This window comes from Pteropus alecto, unplaced genomic scaffold (genome assembly GCF_000325575.1).
Source record: "Pteropus alecto unplaced genomic scaffold, ASM32557v1 scaffold121, whole genome shotgun sequence".
In the NCBI taxonomy this organism is placed as follows: domain Eukaryota; kingdom Metazoa; phylum Chordata; class Mammalia; order Chiroptera; family Pteropodidae; genus Pteropus; species Pteropus alecto.
Window position 1 is genome coordinate 15,352,979 of NW_006434369.1, and position 19,435 is coordinate 15,372,413.

The 19,435-nt window shown below is 38.6% G+C and overlaps 2 protein-coding genes across 8 annotated transcripts in view; one reads left to right on the top strand and one right to left on the bottom strand.

Moving 5' to 3' along the window:
• Positions 1-7,153, bottom strand: part of FARS2 (phenylalanyl-tRNA synthetase 2, mitochondrial) — a 470,462-nt gene extending 463,309 nt beyond the window's left edge. For 3 of the 5 annotated variants that reach the window (XM_015587302.2, XM_025044946.1, XM_015587303.2), the window contains exon 1: positions 6,462-6,613. The gene's annotated coding sequence lies outside the window, so the exon portion shown is untranslated. Of the gene's footprint in view, positions 1-6,461; positions 6,614-6,991 lie in introns of those variants that run through there. The other 2 variants (XM_015587304.2, XM_015587307.2) reach the window with 2 other exon arrangements.
• Positions 7,154-7,249: 96 nt separating this feature from the next.
• LYRM4 (LYR motif containing 4) overlaps positions 7,250-19,435 on the top strand; it is a 135,939-nt gene continuing 123,753 nt past the window's right edge. Inside the window, exon 1 of one of the 3 annotated variants that reach the window (XM_025044951.1) lies at positions 7,250-7,555. In XM_025044951.1, coding sequence (XP_024900719.1) covers positions 7,470-7,555 — 86 coding nt within the window. In that variant the 5' untranslated portion in view covers positions 7,250-7,469. The remainder of the gene's footprint in view (positions 7,556-19,435) is intronic. The other 2 variants (XR_001516652.2, XM_015587309.2) reach the window with 2 other exon arrangements.

A 19,435-nucleotide genomic window follows, 5' to 3' on the forward strand; every position in this document is an offset into this window, starting at 1 on the left:
CTTCAAATTAGAAAAATGGCGTCAATAAAGCCTGTTTTAAGATAATGCAAAATTCTAGGAGAATAAATTCTAACACAAGAGAAAAAGTATCCAAAATACTTACCACTCTTCTAAAGAAACTGCTAAGATGCTTGCTCAGTTAGTTTGCTAAGGACTACTCTACTCCCATGATAAAAGCTAAACTCATACCATTACCAGCGAGGTACAGTGTCATCTGAATAAATGAAACAAACTCTGCTGTGGCTTAACACTCATGTAGTGGTGATGTGACAGAAAGAAGATACAGAAATCTAAGGATTTTAGTTGGACTACTCTACTCCCAGGATAAAAGCTAAACTCATACCATGACCAGCGAGGTACAGTGTCATCTGGATAAATGAAACAAACTGCTGTGGCTTAACACTCATGTAGTGGTGATGGGACAGAAAGAAGATACAGAAATCTAAGGATTTTAGTCTTATTTCTTCCACTCAGTCATCCAGCAAATGTTTACTAAGCACCCACGAGGCACTATACCTACAGTGACAAAACAAACATGGTCCCCTGACCTCGTGGAATTGACTTCTGTGGGAGAAATCAACATTAAACCAATAATTTACAATTATATGGGTATATAGGTAAAGTTAAGGTAAAGAACGAAATGCTATAACAAAAAATAATAAGAAAAGTGTAATTTAAACCGTGGCTAGGGAACACCTTGCTGAAGATAGAACATTTAAGCTGAGTAATAACTAGTCAAATGAAGAATATAGAAGAAGACTGATTAAACCAGATAGGGTCACTCATGTACAAAATTCCTGAACTAGAAAGAAAGCTTAGGTTGTGTGTAAACATAACAGATTTCTATGAAGAAAATAGATGAAAATATCCCAAAGCTTCACAAAACGTCAGACAGAAATGACCTTAAATTAGCAAGTGTACTAAGTTTCAAATACTTTTGGCAAGGCTGAAGCAATGACACTATCTTGGGCACTCTATCATGATGTGCTGAGCTGCAAGATAGCTCAAATAATCATGGGTTAAGACAGAAAGACATTTATTCTTTACTCAATATGAAGTATAGAGGTATCCAGCTCCAGGGTTCATTCAGCAGCTCAGAAAAGTCAGGATTTTAGGTTGGAATCTCTTGCACTCTTGTCTTTTCCCTCAGGCTTTTGTCCTCATAGTTTCAAGACGCCTGCTGAGTTTTAATCGTTAGTCCTCATACTAGCACCCCAAGCAGAAAAGAGATGGTATAAGCAAATATTTGAACAAAAAGCAAAATATTTTCCAGAAAATTTCCAGCCAACTTCTTTTTGTCTCATTCATCAGATCTGTATCTCATAAGAAAGGAGGGAAAACCAAGTATCTGGTAAAAAGGGAATAGAATCACCGTGATTGCTTTAGTACATTATGATTGATTTCCAGGAAGTAGGCACAAAGCCATTAAAATAAAAAGCAAAGTTCTGTTGACCAGGAAGAAGTATGGTTTTTGCACAGCCAACTGACACTATCCACCAAAGACACCCAATAATTTTTACAGTTAATTAGAGCTTATGTGATTCATTCATTTAACCATTGGTATTTATTGATCATCTAGTATATGCAAAGGTAGCTACAAAGTGTTGGGGAAACAATCACTATCAAAAACAGACATGGTCCCTGTCCTCATGGAATACACAGCCTGATCTGAGAAAAATGTAATCAAATAATCACACAAAGAAATGTATAACTCTGACAAGACTACTGCAGTGATCTTCATTGCCTTTTACAAAAAATCGGTCCTGCTTCAGTGAAACTACCTCAGTTTCACTGTGTGAACCCCCCATGCCTACCTACCTAACCCTCCAGCTTTCACAGCCTACATAATTTGGAGGCAGCTGCCGCCATCCTTGCATCTAGCCTATTTGTAATCCTATGCCCTGGCAACAGTTATTGGATCAGAAATGGATGAGCACACAACTCGATTACAGCCAATCAGATGAACAAAAAGGATTGTTGAATCCTCCTGGTCCAGAAGCTCTCTCACTCTTCTAATGTTCTGGAAACAAGTACCCAGAATTGTTGACGGCCTTCTACAACCAAGAGAGGATGAAGCCTGAGGATGAAGTAGACATTGCAGAAGACAAAGTGGAGAAAAGAACAAAACCAGGTCATTGGCAACATCACTCAAATAAACCTACCCTAAAGCCTATCTGGCTTTAAAGCCCATCCTGACTCAGCTTGGACAGTTGTGAAATTGTGCTTATTGTCATGAAACATATCAATCCAGGACAGTTTACTCTGAGGCTTTAAAAAGTGAGGAGTGCAGGCCACTCATTGAAGACTGGGACTCTACAAATAAAAGCTGTACTGTAACTACCATCACATCCAGCCCTCAGGAAGCTGCAGGTGCCCTCACTGCATCTGGAAGCCAAGGTATAAATGGGATTCCTGACAGTGCTTAAAGTCATAAGTGCTCAGGTACTTGTTTCAAGGTGCTCACAGATTTGAAATAGATAACAATGTCCACCCCTCAAAAAGTCAAGAAGAAAATATGCTGCCTAATAAGCTTTCTTCGACTTCATGACTTCTTTCCATTTTCACTTTCTCCTACACTCCAGAATTCCAGGAATTGTTTTAAAGATAATTCTCTCAGTAAACGTATCCTCATTAATTGAAGCTAACTCTGCATTACTTTCTGCCAATATTACTGTAATCCAATTCACACAAGCCAGGCTTTTATTACTCTTGAATATTATTAGTTAACTCAAGCTCACAATCACACATACAGGATACAGGTTTGCCCAGCTGAATTGCTTCAATTGTGCTCAGCTAATAAATTTTTATATTAAAAAGTTATAAAATATTAAATCACATAAAAGTATTCACCATGACAAATCATGAATTGTTTTGCTTCTATTGTTAATAATATTCTCTAGTACAGCACTGCAAGGACTGAATGCTTATGTCCCCCCAAAATTAATGTTAAAATCCTAAGTTAAAAACCAAGGTAATGATATGAGAAGGTAGGGCCTTTAGAGGTGATTAGAACATTAGATCATGAGAGCACCTAAGGTAAGAAATTAGTGTCCTTATAATAGAGGCACCAGAGATATCCCTCGCCCCTTCCACCATGTGAGGACACCACGAAAAGTAGACTGTCTATGAACCAAGAAGTTCTCACCAGACACTGAATCTGAAGGCACCTGGATCTTGGACTTCCCAGCCTTGAAAACTGAGAAATAAATTCCTATTGTTTATAAGCTATCCAGTTTATGGTATTTTGTTATAGTAGTCCAAACGAAGACAAATATCAAAGATTGTGAGATAATATTAAACATACACATATAAATACATATATATATATAAATACACATATACATATATATATATATCTTTACGTATATATGTACATATATGTCCCTGCTCCTGTTTCCTGGCACAGAGCTCCTAAAACTCTTATTTCTTAAGTAACAACAACACTAGAAGCTTCTCTTGTTCTAATCCTTGGTCTTTAACCCCAAATCTGACAAAAGGCTCCTGATAAGAGCACTAGGAGCATCATTTGTTCTAATGAAGATTCTGGGTGGGCTCCTGGATGGCTCCTGAATGAGGGCTGCTCACCAAAAGACCAAGCCATGATTAGAAGCTCCCAGAGAGGGGAGAAGAGCTGGAAATGGAGTTATTAATTGATCATGCTATTGTGAGAAAGCCTCCATAAAATCCTGATAGTAGGAGGTTCAGAGAACTTGCAGGTTGGTGATTACATCCACACTGGGAAGGTGATGCACCCCAGCTCCACAGGGACAAAAGCTTCTGTGCTTCTGTGCTTCTGTGCTTCTGTGCTTCGCAGTCCTCATCATATGTGTCTCTTCATCATGTGTATCCTTTGTCATATCCTTTAGTAAACTGGTAAATATGTTTCCCTGACTTGTGAGCCGCTCTAGCAAATTAATCTAGCCTGAGGAGGAGGTCATGGGAACCTCCAATTTGTAACCAAATCAGACACTTGTGGGTAAACTAGGGACCTATTACTTGTGAATGGCATCTGAACAGGAGATAGTCTTATGCAACTGAGCCCTTACCCATGGAATATGATGGTATGTCTGGATAGTGTCAGACTGGAGTTGAATTTTAGGACATCCAGCTAGCATTGCAGAGAACTGTTTGGCAATAGGGGAAAAAACTCACACATTTTGGTGATCAGAAGTGAAGTGTTCTTCTGTGTGTGAGTACTAAAGGAGACACACAGGAAAGAAACACATAATAGGGAATGACTGTAGGTTTTTCCTTTGCAATGATAGATTGTCCTTCCAAGAGATCAGTTAACTTCACAAAACAGTATTGTACTTCTTGAGACAGTGATATAGTGTTTTGCCAGTGATTAGCAAAACATAGGCTGTTTTTTCCTAAACAAGTCAACATTGCAAATCCTAAATGTTTTCTGTAAACAACCAATAAATCTGAACAAGAGAGGGCAGCTATTACTCCTCACTGAAAGAAGTCAATCAGTACTTTAGAAGAATTTTTGAAATGAGATGTTTGTAAAGTGCCCAACAAAGCTCTTAAAAGAGAAAATAGATTCTAAAAAAATCATAGTGATCAATTAAATATTTAAGTCTAAAGACAGTAAATTGCTATCATATTGCTTATTATGGTTGGAGAAATTTCTCTTCAAAAAGCATTAGCAATCCTAATTTAATACAAGATAATATATCATTTTACACAGGTAGGTCAAGAACTATATTTCATAACTATAAATAGGTGAATATTAAGGAAATATTTACATTTTGAGGTCTAAATGGTAGATGGGTCCCTAGTTTATAGTCGTTAGCTAAGAGAATACTCAGCCCAGAATAAATGCATATTTAAAGACATCTGAGTGAGGTCCATCCTCAGCTTCTAGTCCAACTGAATCACTTACAACCTCAAATAGATCTCTGCAATGAAGATGTACAAAAGTAGAGATTTCGCTTTGAAATGTGACTATTTTTATTAGTCTTTCAAGGCAATAATATCTAATATATGGTAAATTATTTCAAATAAAAGTATTTTTGTGAGGACTCAGCTTATAATCAACAGCAACGCTATCATTTTCCTAACTTTGTACCAACAGGTGATTAGGCTACCCAAACAAAATAAACTTTATATATTTATTCAGAAAGTTTTATTTGATTACAAAACATTAGTCATTTAGATACAGTAACTGTATACATTAATGATTAAATTGCTTGATAATTACACATAAACAATTGTATACAGTAATAATTATTCCAACTTCATTTTCTAGATAAAAGCAAAATATAATGCAAACTCCACTATTTTAAAACAAGGGAAAACAATTTTCATGGTTTTTTTTTATAACTTGGATAGTTTTTCTATTCTTAACTTGCTCTAACATTGTAGTTTTTCCAGGTGCCACATAACATTTTATATCACTAAACAATATGTTAAGAGAAAACTACTCTAGATTTTAGATTATAGATTATATTCTATAATAATATGCAATTCCCTCGGTCTTGAATCCTTTAAGTAATGCCAAAGTATAAACTCAAAAGAGTAAAAGCTCTTTCAACAAAAGGCAAGACTTGCCCAAAGACCTGATCAACCTGCAAGAATAACAGAAGTTTGTCTACCCTGTAAAAATACATTTTGAGACTCACTGATGTATGAGACCTTAAAAAAATCAAATAGGGAGCATAAAAGGATTTTAATAAGTGTTTTCTCTTCTATGCCTTTTTAAAAAAGTCATTGCATTATAACGAGTAACATAACAAGTATATATGGCAAGTGCAGTAAGGACTGAGAAGTGTTTCCTGCCCTTAAAGTTCCTGAAAATAAGAGGTTGCTTTGATATAAAACAAGTATTATTTCAAAACCGGATAAACTTAAAAGAAATTAAACAAAATCATAAATCGGTGATTGCAGAAAGATGGATATTAATGCCAATTTGTTTTTTACGTATGAAGTTACTCCTTGCTTTGTTTCGGTGTGGAAAACTGTGGCTCCTCTCAACGCTGTTTATATACAGAAAGATTCCAAAGACAAGTGCTTTGCAAACACAGTAACTAGAACTAGATAAGGCTTCCCTATGCCCAGTCCTCCGTCAAGGACCAGAACGACCAACTTTATCTACTACTATAACATGGTAATTCAGAAAAGTCGGTGACTTCAGAAAAAAAGGCCACGGGAGAAAACTCAGTCATGAAAAGCTTCAAGAGAAAACTTGCTCAGCTTCTTGCCTTGGGTCTGAAGTGATCGCAAGAGTGCTCAGATCCCTGAAGTTTCCCCAATTAATCACTCATGCCTACAGCCCAAGCCACCTCACATTTTGTATGCATTTTTTCAGATGACAAAACTTTAAGGGACTCATGACTCAAAAACAAAACCCCAAGAGCTCAAAAAATACTCCATAAAGGGAAAAATTCCATGGCTAAGAAACTCCCCACTACGCCAACCGCACATGTCGCAGCCCATGCTGCAGCGAGACCGGCACTCACCCACCGCTCGCCGGGGAAACCCGGACCTGGGGTTTTGCAAAATCTGAAGCGCAACAGGCTCGCTCACTCTCCCAGGGAAGGTTCTCGCCTCCACCTCAGAAGTACACTTGGAGAATGCTGGGCTCTGCCATTTTGACAAAAAAAAAAAAAAAAAAGGACCTTGCCTGGGAGGGCCCTTAGCTGGTAACCCTAAGAAGAGCCAGAGCGCCAGAAAACCCCTGACCCGTCACCTCCGCGACCCCCGCGCTCTCGTTCCCACGTGCAGGGAGTTGCCCGCACTCTGAGTCCACCTGCAGAGAGCGGCCGAAACAAAAGTCTAAGCAAAGGGAACCTGGAAAGCTCGCACTTCTTCTCAGGCAGCGCCGAGGGCGGCCTCGGTGGGAGTGGGCGGGACATCTGCGGCCAGGGGCTGGGCGGCCGTGGCTGGGGGCGGGGCGTCGGAAGGCACGCGCTCGGTTACCCGGGCAACGCGGCCTCGCGCCCCGCGGAGGTGCGACCTGGCGCAGCATTCCAAGACTCAATGTCCTCACCATAGCCCCGGGCGGTTCGCGTAGACACTCCTTAACGGGCTGCACGCCCTCAGTGCTCGAACCTCCAACCTCCGTGCCCCAGGAGTGTGGCTCGGTGCATAGGCGGCCCCCAGATGCCAGCCTGATGGCCCAGCCCTTGCCTCGGTCTCTCTTACTCCCCACCCTCAGCCCGCTCCCAGCACTGCTACACGCGGACCCTCCTAGGCTGGGGTGGCGAGCGGGAACGCCTCCCCGTGGGCACCTCCCCTTAGCTGCCCGAAGCCCGCCTGTGCCCGCCTCGGAAGCCGCTCGCGGCGCCCCGCGCGGTCCCCGCGGCCCCAGGCGCGGGCAGGTGCTCACCTAGGCTGAGGCCCGGGCCCGCTGGCGAGAGCGAAGCTCACTGCAATTTTTTTCATTCGTACTTTTTGCATAGGTTGAATTTTGTAGTTGGGTTAAACCCGGGACCTCTCCGAAAAGGACCCACTTCCCCCCCCTCAAAATGGCAGCCTCCAGTCGCGCACAAGTGTTAGATCTGTACCGGGCGATGCTGAGAGAGAGCAAGAATTTCAGCGCCTATAATTACAGGTGATCCGACGGGCGGCGGGGGCTGGGAGGTCCGGGGGCACGGGATGCCCGGGAATGTCTCGGGGTGCGGGAAGCCCCTGTCCCGCACTGGGGGCCTCGAAACGGTGACCCGAAGGCTCCGCCATCGAAAAGCGTACCCCTGCGGGCAAGCGTGGCTCTCTGAAACCTCGGGAGTTGGGGGAAGCAGGGGCCTTGTCCTTTGTTATATCAGAGAAGATAAATCTTGTGATGTTTTCCCCCAAGTGGGATACCGTGGTTCATGCTCTGGAAGCGTGGTTGGTGGTGTGTTCCTGCCGTAGGAAGGATAAACGTGAAAGCTGCAGGTGCTTAAGTGAGGACCAGTTGGTTGCATATGTAGAACTTCTCACAGAATTGGATGAGTTTACGGTAGAACATATCCATAAGCTAAAGGTTCTCCTTTCATTTCTTAAATATCTTTATTGCGGGGGGGGCGGTGTTGATTTTGTTTGCAAGAATCAAATTCATTCTACTTGGGAAGTTGGTGGCGGCGGGGCTGGGGGATAGAAGGAGGAGACACGAGTAGTGGTAAAGGTAAAAAGGTCTCACAGACTTCAGTAGCAGAAACATTTATCAAGTCCTCACCAAATGGGGATCAAACTTGTAGGATCCTAGCGGCAGGAGAATGAGCGTTTAAACACCCACATCCTTAATGTAGCGCACTTGTTCAATTCCACCCTCATTTTACTATTTGCCTTTAAGTTCCTTACCCTTACTTTTTACTTTCTATATCTTTTGTGTACTTCAGAGCATCTGCTTTCTTTTCTGCTTCCCTATATCTTCTGACCCAACATTACTTGTGTGTATCTCACGGAATTTCTCTGCACCCTTTTAGATTTGGTGCTTTGTACTAACTACCTGATTCTCTCTGCATTTGAACCACATTCTCAAAGTAAGAATCTGATAAGACCAACTCATTTCATGACACCAGGTCTCTTTTGGTGACTGGCCAGCCTGTGGGTTGGAATTCCTAAAACCAAAGCCTACCCCTAGAATAGACCTGGTTAGGTAGGGCACCCACCCACCCCGCCTTTTGTTTGAGCTGGCAGGCGCATTATGATGGATAGAACCATTATAACTTTGGTTATGGAACAGAACACTTAGCCTCCTAAGCAGTGACTGCCTCGTTTTCAGATACCTGCATAGAAAAGGTACTCATCCTATAAATTTGAGAACAACATGTAGGTCACACTGATGAGGTCATAATCACTTGATCAAATAGTTAAATATTTCGTAAAAGTATGTGGTTTTTATGTGGTCTTACTTAATGACTTTGGCTTTGGAAGGTAACGTTTGTAAATAGTAGGTATACTGGTGGAAATTTTAACAAAAATACTAACCAAGTACTTAGCACCAAGAACTTACTCAAGTTTGTTGAAGAACCTACAAAATATGCAAGTGAATAAGTGGAAATCAATCATTTTCACTACAATTTGGAAGAAGATATTTGTCATTCAAATTTATTGAGAATAAACAAGAACTGTAATCAGCACACAGGTCACAAACGAGACAGCAGCAGGGTGAGGGTAGATCTGAGAGCACACTGTAGAAAAGTCTAGTGGGAACCCTCAGAGAATATAGAACTTTGGATGGACAAGTCACTCAATCTCAGTGTTTCAATTTTCTTGCTTGTAAAATTAGCCCATTGGACTAGGTAATCTCTAAGATCCTTTCCATTTCTAAAATTCCATTTGGAAATAATTTACGAGCCAAGTGGTGAAATCTACAGATAAGGCTAAGTTTTTTCAAGTGAATAAATGCCAAGTTAATGGAGTAACCTGCAGGGAAGTCATTCAAGACTGTACCTGGTAGGCAGAATATTGAAAATGAATTTCAATATATACATTTAGGAAATTGTTCTAATACCTTGAATAATGCTTTTGAGCTAAATGTATTGTCCTCGTGTAAATGTGTTATTCAGAGAAATCTGGTAATCATTTTACACTGTTTTCTGAAATAATGGGTCTATAACCTGAGATTCTTACTAGTATTATCTCCTAAGACAATAAACTTACTTGTTATAAAATATGTCCTTTTGTATTCAAGCTATGTCTTGTGGCTTTCAAAGACAGCCCCTTCCCTTGTACTCTCCTCTTTTATCTGGCCTGTATTTTAATCACCTTCGTCTGGATTTTCTCCTCTTCCTTTGAGATTCAGCTCAGTAATGACTTTGGTTTTCCTGATTCTTCTCATTCCACAGCTCCCAGCCCCATCCAAACAAGTTCTCTTCCTATGTGTTCTTTTACTTCAATGCTTCTAAAACCACTTTCTGAAGACTGCTTTGTCCAGTGACATACTAGACCCTGGAGATGGAAAGATGAGAGCTTTGGGTTCAGCAAGGCACCTACCATCAATGGCTTTTTTTACAAACCTCCATGGGACAGTTATAGAAATCATTTTCACAAGCTGGGATAAGTGCTATGAAAGACACACACAAGGTGTAGAATCAAGATTGCTTCCCAGAAGATGACAGTGGATAAAAGGAATGAAGTCGCATATTATGCTCACGTAATATTAAACAGTGGAATACTACTGAAGAGTAAAGTATGATTTGGAGGGTGTCAAAAGATGAGACTGTGGTTGGAAAGGGCCACATATTCGAGGGGCTAGGGGCCATGCTAAGGAACCTGGACTTCATTCTTAGTTAGCAGGCAGCCGATAAAGAGCTTTAAGCCATAAAGTGACATGGGCAGATTTGCATTTTTGGTAGATCATTCTGGCAGCAATGTAGAAGATAATTTTGAGGGCTAGACATAAGGACACCAAATGGGAACTGGCTACAACAACGGTGCCAGGGAAAGATTAGGGCCCTAATTAGGGCAGGAATATTGGAAGATAGAGGGAAAAGGCATATTTGATTAATAATTAGACGATAAAATTGTTAGAACTCAATGAATGTTTAGATTCAGAAGAAAATCTAAGCAGAGTCTAGAATGACATCCAATTACTAGTTAAGCTGAGGCACAGAGAGGTTAATCATAAAAGTTGTGCCTTTAACTGACTTAAGAAATACAGAAATAGCTGATCTTATAGAGAGAAGACTTTTGAGTTTATTTGGGGGGCATCTTGAGTGAATGTCACCTGGGATGCCTAGCAGAAGTAGTATTCACAGTAGTCTAAAGCTCGGGAACAGTCAGGACTGGAGTTGTCATCACTACTCACTTGCTGTGTAACCCAGGGCAAATCACTCCATCTCTCTGTTAATCTATAAATGGAGGTAATGATTTGTTTATTTTATAGAGTGGTGAGGCTTAAATGATTTAATTCTCATCAGGTGCTTAGATTTATGCTGGCACCAAGTAAGCATTCAGTAATTGGGATTTTCTCTCATAAGTGGAATTAAAATGTTAATATAAGGCGAAATTTCCAGAAAGAGTACTTAAGGTAGTGGTTTGCAACTGGGGGCAATTTTATTTGACAATGTGTAGAGACATTTTTGGTTGTCACAATCTGGGTAAGAGGATACTTCTGTCATCCAGCAGTTAATGGCCAGGATGCTTCTAAGCACAGAACAGTCTTCATAACAAGGAATTATCTGACCCAAAATGTCAATTGTACCAAGATTAAGAAATTGTAGTTTATGGTAAGAAAATTAGTGGGTTTGGGATGCTATTCTAGAGAACATCAAAATTTAAGGTGTTGGTCAAAGAAGAACCCTTGATGGAGGTCAAGAAGACACAGTCTAAGAATGTGGTCTCCAAATTTGTTCATCTCAGGATACTTTTACATTGTTAAATGTTACTGGATGCCTCCAAAAGTTTTATTAATGTGGGGCATAGATACCAATATTTAATCATATTAGAAATTAAACATCTTAAAACACCTGTTTTAAAATAAATTCATAAACCCATTACATACTAACATAAATAACATTTATATTAATAATTATTATTCTTCCCCCAAAAAACATCAGTGACAAGAGTGACACTGAAATTTTTTCAAATGGTGTCAAAGAGACCTTTGTCTTAAAGATGATTTGTCAGTTACATATTATACAGATTTAAAAATAACATTGCAGTGATTTTTTCAATCCTCTAGCCCTAACTTCCACTTTAGTTTTAACTTTATACATGTCTTCTCATTTAGAAATTTGAAATCCTTAAATATGTTCTTCATTTTAATAAATGTAACTCCAGCCTCCCCACTGTGGAAGTGTTTTCTTAGTTCTCAAACTAAAACTTGCCTTTAACCAGAAGTTGCAGATGTGTGGGAAATTCCATCCCCTGGTTCTTGTTCTTCTTTTATCCCTTGATTCAATTTAGAGCTACACAGACATATCACCTGTGACAGGTATCAGATTGGTGAGCATAAAATGTTACATTTTACAGGTAGTCTTAACAGAATTATTTGGATTTTTTCCCCAGTAAAAAATTTTACCTATTTTTAAGTCTTGAAATGTATGTGTATATTAGGAGGAATCAAAGAAATTACAAAATTCTGTTATTAGCAGCCAAATAGTTTTGCTAAGCATTAAATGTTGAACAAATCATACCTCTCTGTGAAAATTGCTTTTACTTTTTTACTACAGTCTATGCAAGAACACAGAGGAAGGGAGGAATAAAAGAAAGGAATTGTTGATTTTGTTAATTTCATAAGTAATTCTGAAATTATATCTTAAATTTGTTCCAGATTTATACTATTGAACTCATATGCAGCCTGTGGTACTTTATTAGAACTGTTACCTTATCTCTTCCTTCCTCAAAACCCCACAACAACTAGAGGAAATTCATTTATGTTGAAGAAAAAGTTTCTTAGACTTTTGAAAGAGGGATTATTTATTATAAGTAAATATACTAGAAATTTCAAAGAAAATTTTCTCTATGGTTGCTAACTTTGAATGATAATGGTTTTGAAAATAAGTAAAAATTGCACAATTAACTTAGAGAAAAAAACATTTAAGATATTCAGCAGCCTAAATTTGTTTGGGAGGACAGGAAATAACATTTTTTACTCTTGACAAAAAGAGAAATATTAAAAATTATTAGCTGTACGTGTCATTGCTGATTTATTGAGTTTAGTTTCCAATTGCACTGATTCCATTTATACTTCACCTTGAGTCCGAAAGCATTTTAAAAACTTATTCTATGCAATAAAATACAATAAAATGAAATAATTGTTATAATTAAAAAATAATAAAGGGGAGAATCAGGGCAAAGAGAAAAGGTAGCAAATATAAGAAAGTAGGAAGTAAAGTTAGACTACAAAATACAATTATACGTATAAATGATTTTCTTAAGTAATCTTTAAATTCTGTATTGCAGTAGGATAATACTTTTTTTCTTAATGCACAGTGTACTTAAAAAAGATTCTGTTTGAAAACTGTAATGAGCATCATAAAAAATCGACTGCCTCATAATGACTCACATCAAAAGCCAAATGCATACTTGTGAATGAAAGATACTTCATATCCTATTGCTTCTCCTGTGTGACCCTTTTCCTGACACTGAATCTTACTTTATCAAGTAATAGATTTTTATACGTTTTAGCATTTATTTTCTCAATTAATTGGTACCTGACCAATTTAGGAAAATATTAACCTTCAGAAACCAAACTAAGTAGTAAAACTAGAAAAGTTGCATGAACCGAGCTGTGAATTTCTAAATTTAGCAATATTCAGCTAAATTAAGGTGAGTCCTCCTGGCTTTTGTCTTGATTAGTAATAGGAATGCCTTGATTAGGGTTTCTTCAGCTGGTGTCTACCCCCTCTGCTTTAAGAAGCAAATTTAAAATTGCCAGTTATAACATCATATGTATCATTTTGACATCTTGATTATCATCATGGCTTCAGAGCCACTCATTATTGGAATTCTATTTGAAAGTATAATCGTTTCTTAAGCTCATATATATTGAGATTGAGAAAACACAGCTCAGAAATAATCCCTCCTGACAAAAGAACAAAAGTCACAATGACAATGCAAAACTTCCTTCTTTTCTTTTTCTTATTTCTTTCTCTAATATTGTGAATCCTGAATAATTTGCTTTAACCGTTATTTCCAGTATTATGAATGAGAATTAATGAACAAGGCAATTATGATTTAGAAAGATTCCTGGCCTTTGAATCAAGAAGCTTTTGTTCAAATTTGAGGTTAAACTAGCTAGTAGCTCTAGAACCATGGTATAAATCATTTACTCCAAGAAGTCATTAATAAATTGACAGTGCTAAAGTTACAAAACTTTCTAGCAGAATGTTTGGCACACAGTAGGTACTCCAAAATTACTTCTCTATTTCAGCAGATACAAGTAAATTAGTTACTACATCGTTTTCTCTAATACCAGTAGTACAACTGCCAAATTTTTTAAATTTACAGTAGCTAGCAGTCACTTAAACCAACTCAGTTAAACTTGTTCAGCCACATTCTGTACCAGGTATTTATTAGCAATCCAAAGAGCTCTAGTACTGTAATATATAGTTTGATTATAATGAGGTTGGTTTGGGCCTTTGTTCAGCAAACATTCGTTGGGTGCCTGCCATGTGCCAGACCCTTTGCTCCTTGCTGGAGATAGAGATAAGCAAAATATGATCTTTGCCCAAGAGAATCTTGCATAGAGTAATATTTTCACTGCGAATTTTACAACAGTGTGATGGCAGTGTGTACTGACAGAGAATCGAACAGCACATGGGGGAGCAAATGGAGGGGCAACATAGCTTGCCCTGGAAGGGGGCTGAGGTTAAGAAAGCAATGGTGGCTGACCTGAGCTTTAAAGATTCAGTAGGGATTTGCTGGAGAAGGGAAGCAGAAGCTGAGAGGACAGATACAAAAACAAAAAACAAAAACATTGTATTTGGTGTTGGATATAAGGAACTACCAGCAGTTTGGTGTCACTGATGGCAGATAGTTGGAGAACATAAGGGTAGAGAGATGACATAGATGGGACCAGAGATGATAGTCTTGTATGCCATACCAATATGCTGGAACATGTTCCTAGGCATTGAAAAGCCATCCAGCTGTTTTAAGCAGACTGCAGAAAACACTTTTTAAGTACATCACCCCAGACGGGAAAGAGACTAAAGACATGGAGGCCGGTTAGGAGATGATTGCATTAGTTTTGTTTAGTCAAGATGGTGAAGGCCTGACTGGAGCAAAGGTGATAGTAATGGAGAGAAGGGACTGGTTTCGAGATATATCAAGAAATAGCATTAGCTGGTCTTAGTGATTGGTCGAATACACTGAATTAGAACTTAAGTTAGGAGAATGTAATTGGAAGGAAAAAAAATCGCTCCAAATGAAGTATCACATATTAGTTGTAACGTAGTACAAAGAAGATATTTTCTGTGGTACCTTTGTGTGCAGTGATGTAGCTTCAGGAGAACATCAGAACATTTCAGGCAGGATTTTAAAGCACTCTTTGGCCCTCGCAGTTAATCTGCAGCACTCTGTATATGCTTTCACTTTTCTTTCTCCAGTTATGTATCTTTCATATATTAATGTTATTAACTTGCTACTTAATGTTCATCAGGGTTCAGTTAATTGATTATATCAGTTCTCAGATTTATTTATTTAATGTTTTATTTAATAGGTGGCTGCTACCCTTATTAGTTATCATTAATGCATCTGTTAGCCTTATATTTATTCTTTTGTGCCGGGGGTAATTTTTTAAGTGGATTTAATACCCCTTCTTTGGCCTCATTTATTTGAAGTTACTCATATGACAATTCATTATAATTATGAATACTACTCTATAGCATAATTATTCATTTAATATCTTTATACCTTTTTTTTTTTCTTGTCTGCAAAAAAAATTACTCCTACCCTGATCTGATCCCTAGGAGTGATGTTTTAACCAAAATCATTTCTATAGGCAGAAGCATCTCATCTAAAATTCCCTTTGCCTTTTACTAAGCAGAAAAATTAATTGAGAAAAATTGTTCCTTGCAGCCATATTGGAGTCAGAAAACGCCACTGGTCTTCTATCCTGATCCAAATGTGTCATTCATTAACAAATCTTTATTGAGCACTATTGTACTAGAGTTTTGCTTCTTTCCTTCTCAGACTAAGAATGAAAAGATTTCAGCACTGTGATGAACTTTAAATTTGTAGAGACATCGAAATAGTAAGCACAGCTTTTAGTGGGAATTCAGTGCTTTAGCCACAAACTTGAAACTCTAAAGGAAGGAATTTCATGGTGGATGTATAAGTAAATTAGAGCAGATCCTGATCAGGCAGCCTTCTGGAAGGAATGTTGCTCACAGGCTTGGCCCACTCTAGGCCCCAGAATCCTGACTACAGGGTTCAGTCTCAGCACCTGCTTAGGCATCTTTCCTTCCCCATATCTGAAAGACTTTTTTCATCTGAGACTATAATAGTATACCTAAAGGAATATCTATCCGCACCCCCCCCCCCCCCCCCGCGCTCTGGGTTGTGCTCTCCCTTTTTTTATACTTTCTCTGTAATTTTATCACAATACATGTTTCAGTTGCCAACCTCTGTGTTGACTTCCAAGCCTGTTTTCAGTCCAGGCCCCTGTCCCAAGCACCAGACGCATTACTCACTTGCCTCCTGCAAGTCTCCTTCAGAGATGGAATAGGCATCTCACACCACACCAAACTTGCCACAACTAAACTGGGAACTGGGCGTTCATGCAAGGTGCCTTTTTCCCTTTACCTCGCTCCCTGCTCTTCCACACATTCTGCCTGGATGCCTCTCAAGCCCATCACCTGTTCATCCCCACTACCTTAGCCCAGCCCATCATTACTCCTCACTCGGATGGCTGTGTTCGTATTCTGCCGTCAGTTCTCACCATGATGTTTCTAAAAGGCAGGTAGATAACTTACTGAGCTGGGCACCATGCTTAGTATGGTAGGTGGTTAATTTCTGTGAGGAAAAAGTGTAATCGTTTATCCAATTTAAAGACCTTGGATGGAGCAGAGCCAAGATTTGAACAGAAAACTACACCTTCGTGTGATCACAGATTGATTCCTGTATTAAACACACTTTCTGCCCTTTATACAGCTAATAGACAAACTCTTAATTCTCTAAAACTTCCCAACCACACGCTAGTCCCCTACCTTGTCTTCCAGACACCTTGTGTAAAATTCTGCCATGTTAATTCTTGCCCCTTTTTCACTAGACTGTCATCCACAGTCAGTAGAAACCATGTTTGAGCCAACTTTGTTTCCTCAGTGAACACACTGTAAAATAAGAAATGTTGTATGAGTGAATGCTGTGTGTATGGGTAACTGCTTACTAACAAGTAAAAGTGAAAAAGATTTGATAAACTACTAGGGATGACCATGTTTAGGGCCCAGTCACAAAATTTTCCTTTCTTCCTCTTCAAAGGTTAGAAGAACCTCTGTGTAAGATAATATAGAGGAAAATAAACCTTTTTATTTAGATTAATTTAAAATAACCAAAATATAAAAAACTTTCATAACCTATACTACTAGCATGTACAGTCATCTACTGGCAATAACATTATTTCCCTAGTAATTAACTTTAATCCACAGTGAGTTTGAAAAACTTTATATATTTCAGGTATATAACCAACACCAGAGATTGTTTCTCTGCATCCTTCTAACCCTAGGGAATAAGAGGGAATTCAGTGTTTATTTTTACTGTATCCTCCATTTTTTCTTCTTTAAAAATGGAGGAAAGAGTTATTACCTTTCACCACAGCCTGTTTTCATTTTGCAATTCCTTTGTATTTTTATCTGCCAGCCTAAAAACAGATGTGTTTAAAATATTGGCTCCTAAGAGAATCTGGTTGATTTCTTTTCTATTCTTTAAGTCTTTAACATGCACAAGAGAATGGGAACTGTGGACAACAGGATTAGAAACCAGCATTTTGTGCAGCACAGTCACACAGATCTTTGGAATCCTGAATGTCTGCCTCAGGGATGGAGCAGTGTGGGTGAAAGCAAGCTAGAGGAAGAGGTAGGACACCAGGTCCAATGTGGGGAGCAGACCAAGAAACAGAGTTTGCCCTTGAAAGATTCGCTGGTCTCTACTCTATTTTGAGTACTTTAAGAGTAAAAGTCCCGCCATCTTAATTTTTTTCTTTAATCTCCTACTGCTTTTGCCTACAGTAGGGACTAATAAATCCAAGCAAGCCAGCATATTTTTAAGTGGGAGAATTTGCATATAAAGGCTTTGTAATCTGTAAAGCACTTTCAAATTAAGACAATGATAATGTGGTTGGGAGCCTTTGAGTTTGTATTATTTAGGTTGAAATAACCTTTGTTATGACTTTGCTTAGGTGAAGAGCTCTATTAGAATCCCCAATACAGGTATCTCCTGCTTCTGGAAAGTTCAAATTACACCACTTTGCTTTTTACCATTTTTGCCAACCGAAGAAATTGGAAGAGGATTTTTCACTTTTACCAAAAAAAAAGGCGAAAAGCGTGTTGAGCGTTTGTTTTGCAGTGAACCTCTATATAGGCAGCGCACACTAGTAACAGTGAGAGTGGTACCTCCAGAGCTTTGAGCTGTGTCTGTGAGCATCTGGGCTTTAGGTCGATTTATTTTGTGCATCTGTTAGCAAGATATGTCCTAAGATATCAGAAAAGCCTGAGATCTTGTAAGGGTGTTAACACTTAGCATAAAACAATGTAATTAAGCATTTAGATCATGGTGAATGAAATAAGAGACATTGTATGTGCATGTGTTGCATTTTGGCTGGGAATGCTCAAAAAATTTTCCATGTAAATTAATAGTACTTGCTTCTTTGCTTTATGCCATTCTAGCTTATGAAAGATTTCCATAGAAACGCTCTACTTTTGAATAGTGGAAGAAACCTATATTCCTGAGTCAGACCACTGTCACGCATCGTTATTTTATAGTATATCACCAACACAATAACTGCCAGTTATCTCCAGTGCCTGTTTTCCTCTTGTTGATTCTTGTGGACAGTAATTTTTTGACAAAAACATTGATATATAACATATGCCTGCAAGCCATATTAATTTAATTAACAAATATTTATTGAGCTATATGCCAGGCCTGGTGCTAGGTGATAGGATACAGCAAAGAATAAAATTTATCAGTTTTATTCGTGGAACTTTTATTCTAGTAAGATTGTGTTATAACAAAAGCCTTCCAATACTTTAGATTACTAAATCCACTGGAAGTAGTGGTCTCAAAGATACCTTTGTTTTACCAAGTCCCACTTGGCTGAGGCTAAATTGCAGTTTTATTCCAGGGATCAAAAGCACTGAGAGAACTAGTTTCATTCAAATTTTGATGGAAACTATCATAATGTTAATAAAATCTGTCCTTGCCTCTGAGGCTATTTACTGCCTTAGGGATATGTGTTCCATATTCTCAAAGATCCTTCAGTGTTTAGGGGCAAAGAAGAAGAAAGGAAGGCTCCAGATTGAATTAACATTGATTGGTCACACGCTGTATATTAAAAACTATATATTATCCACTTAAGTGTGCATTACCTTATCTAATATAGAATCACTATGAAATAAGTATTATTACTCCATTTTACAATTACAATAATAATCACTCATTTTTTACTTCAGCATTTCCCACAGGCTAGACATATGTTAGGCCTTTCCTCACATTATCTTATTTAATCATAAAAACTCTATGAAACAGGTTCTTCTAATTTCCCCCATTTTGCAAATGAGGAAGCTGCAGCGCATAGAATTAAAGTAGCAATCCTAAATAATACAGCTGGTGTGGAGCTAGGTTGACACCTGAGTCCGACGCTAACACGTTTCCCATGTCCTGTGTTGACTTGGGGCAGGTAACCCTCTCTCCCTCCACCTGCCTCCACAGAAATATCATCTTCACCCTTCTTTCCCTGGCATGCAGGACACCACTGTCTCGGGTCTCCTTCCCACTTGCTAACACCCCTCCTTCTGCCTCTCTTCCCTCAATATGAGAGATCTTTATTTTACATCTTCACCTTCTCACG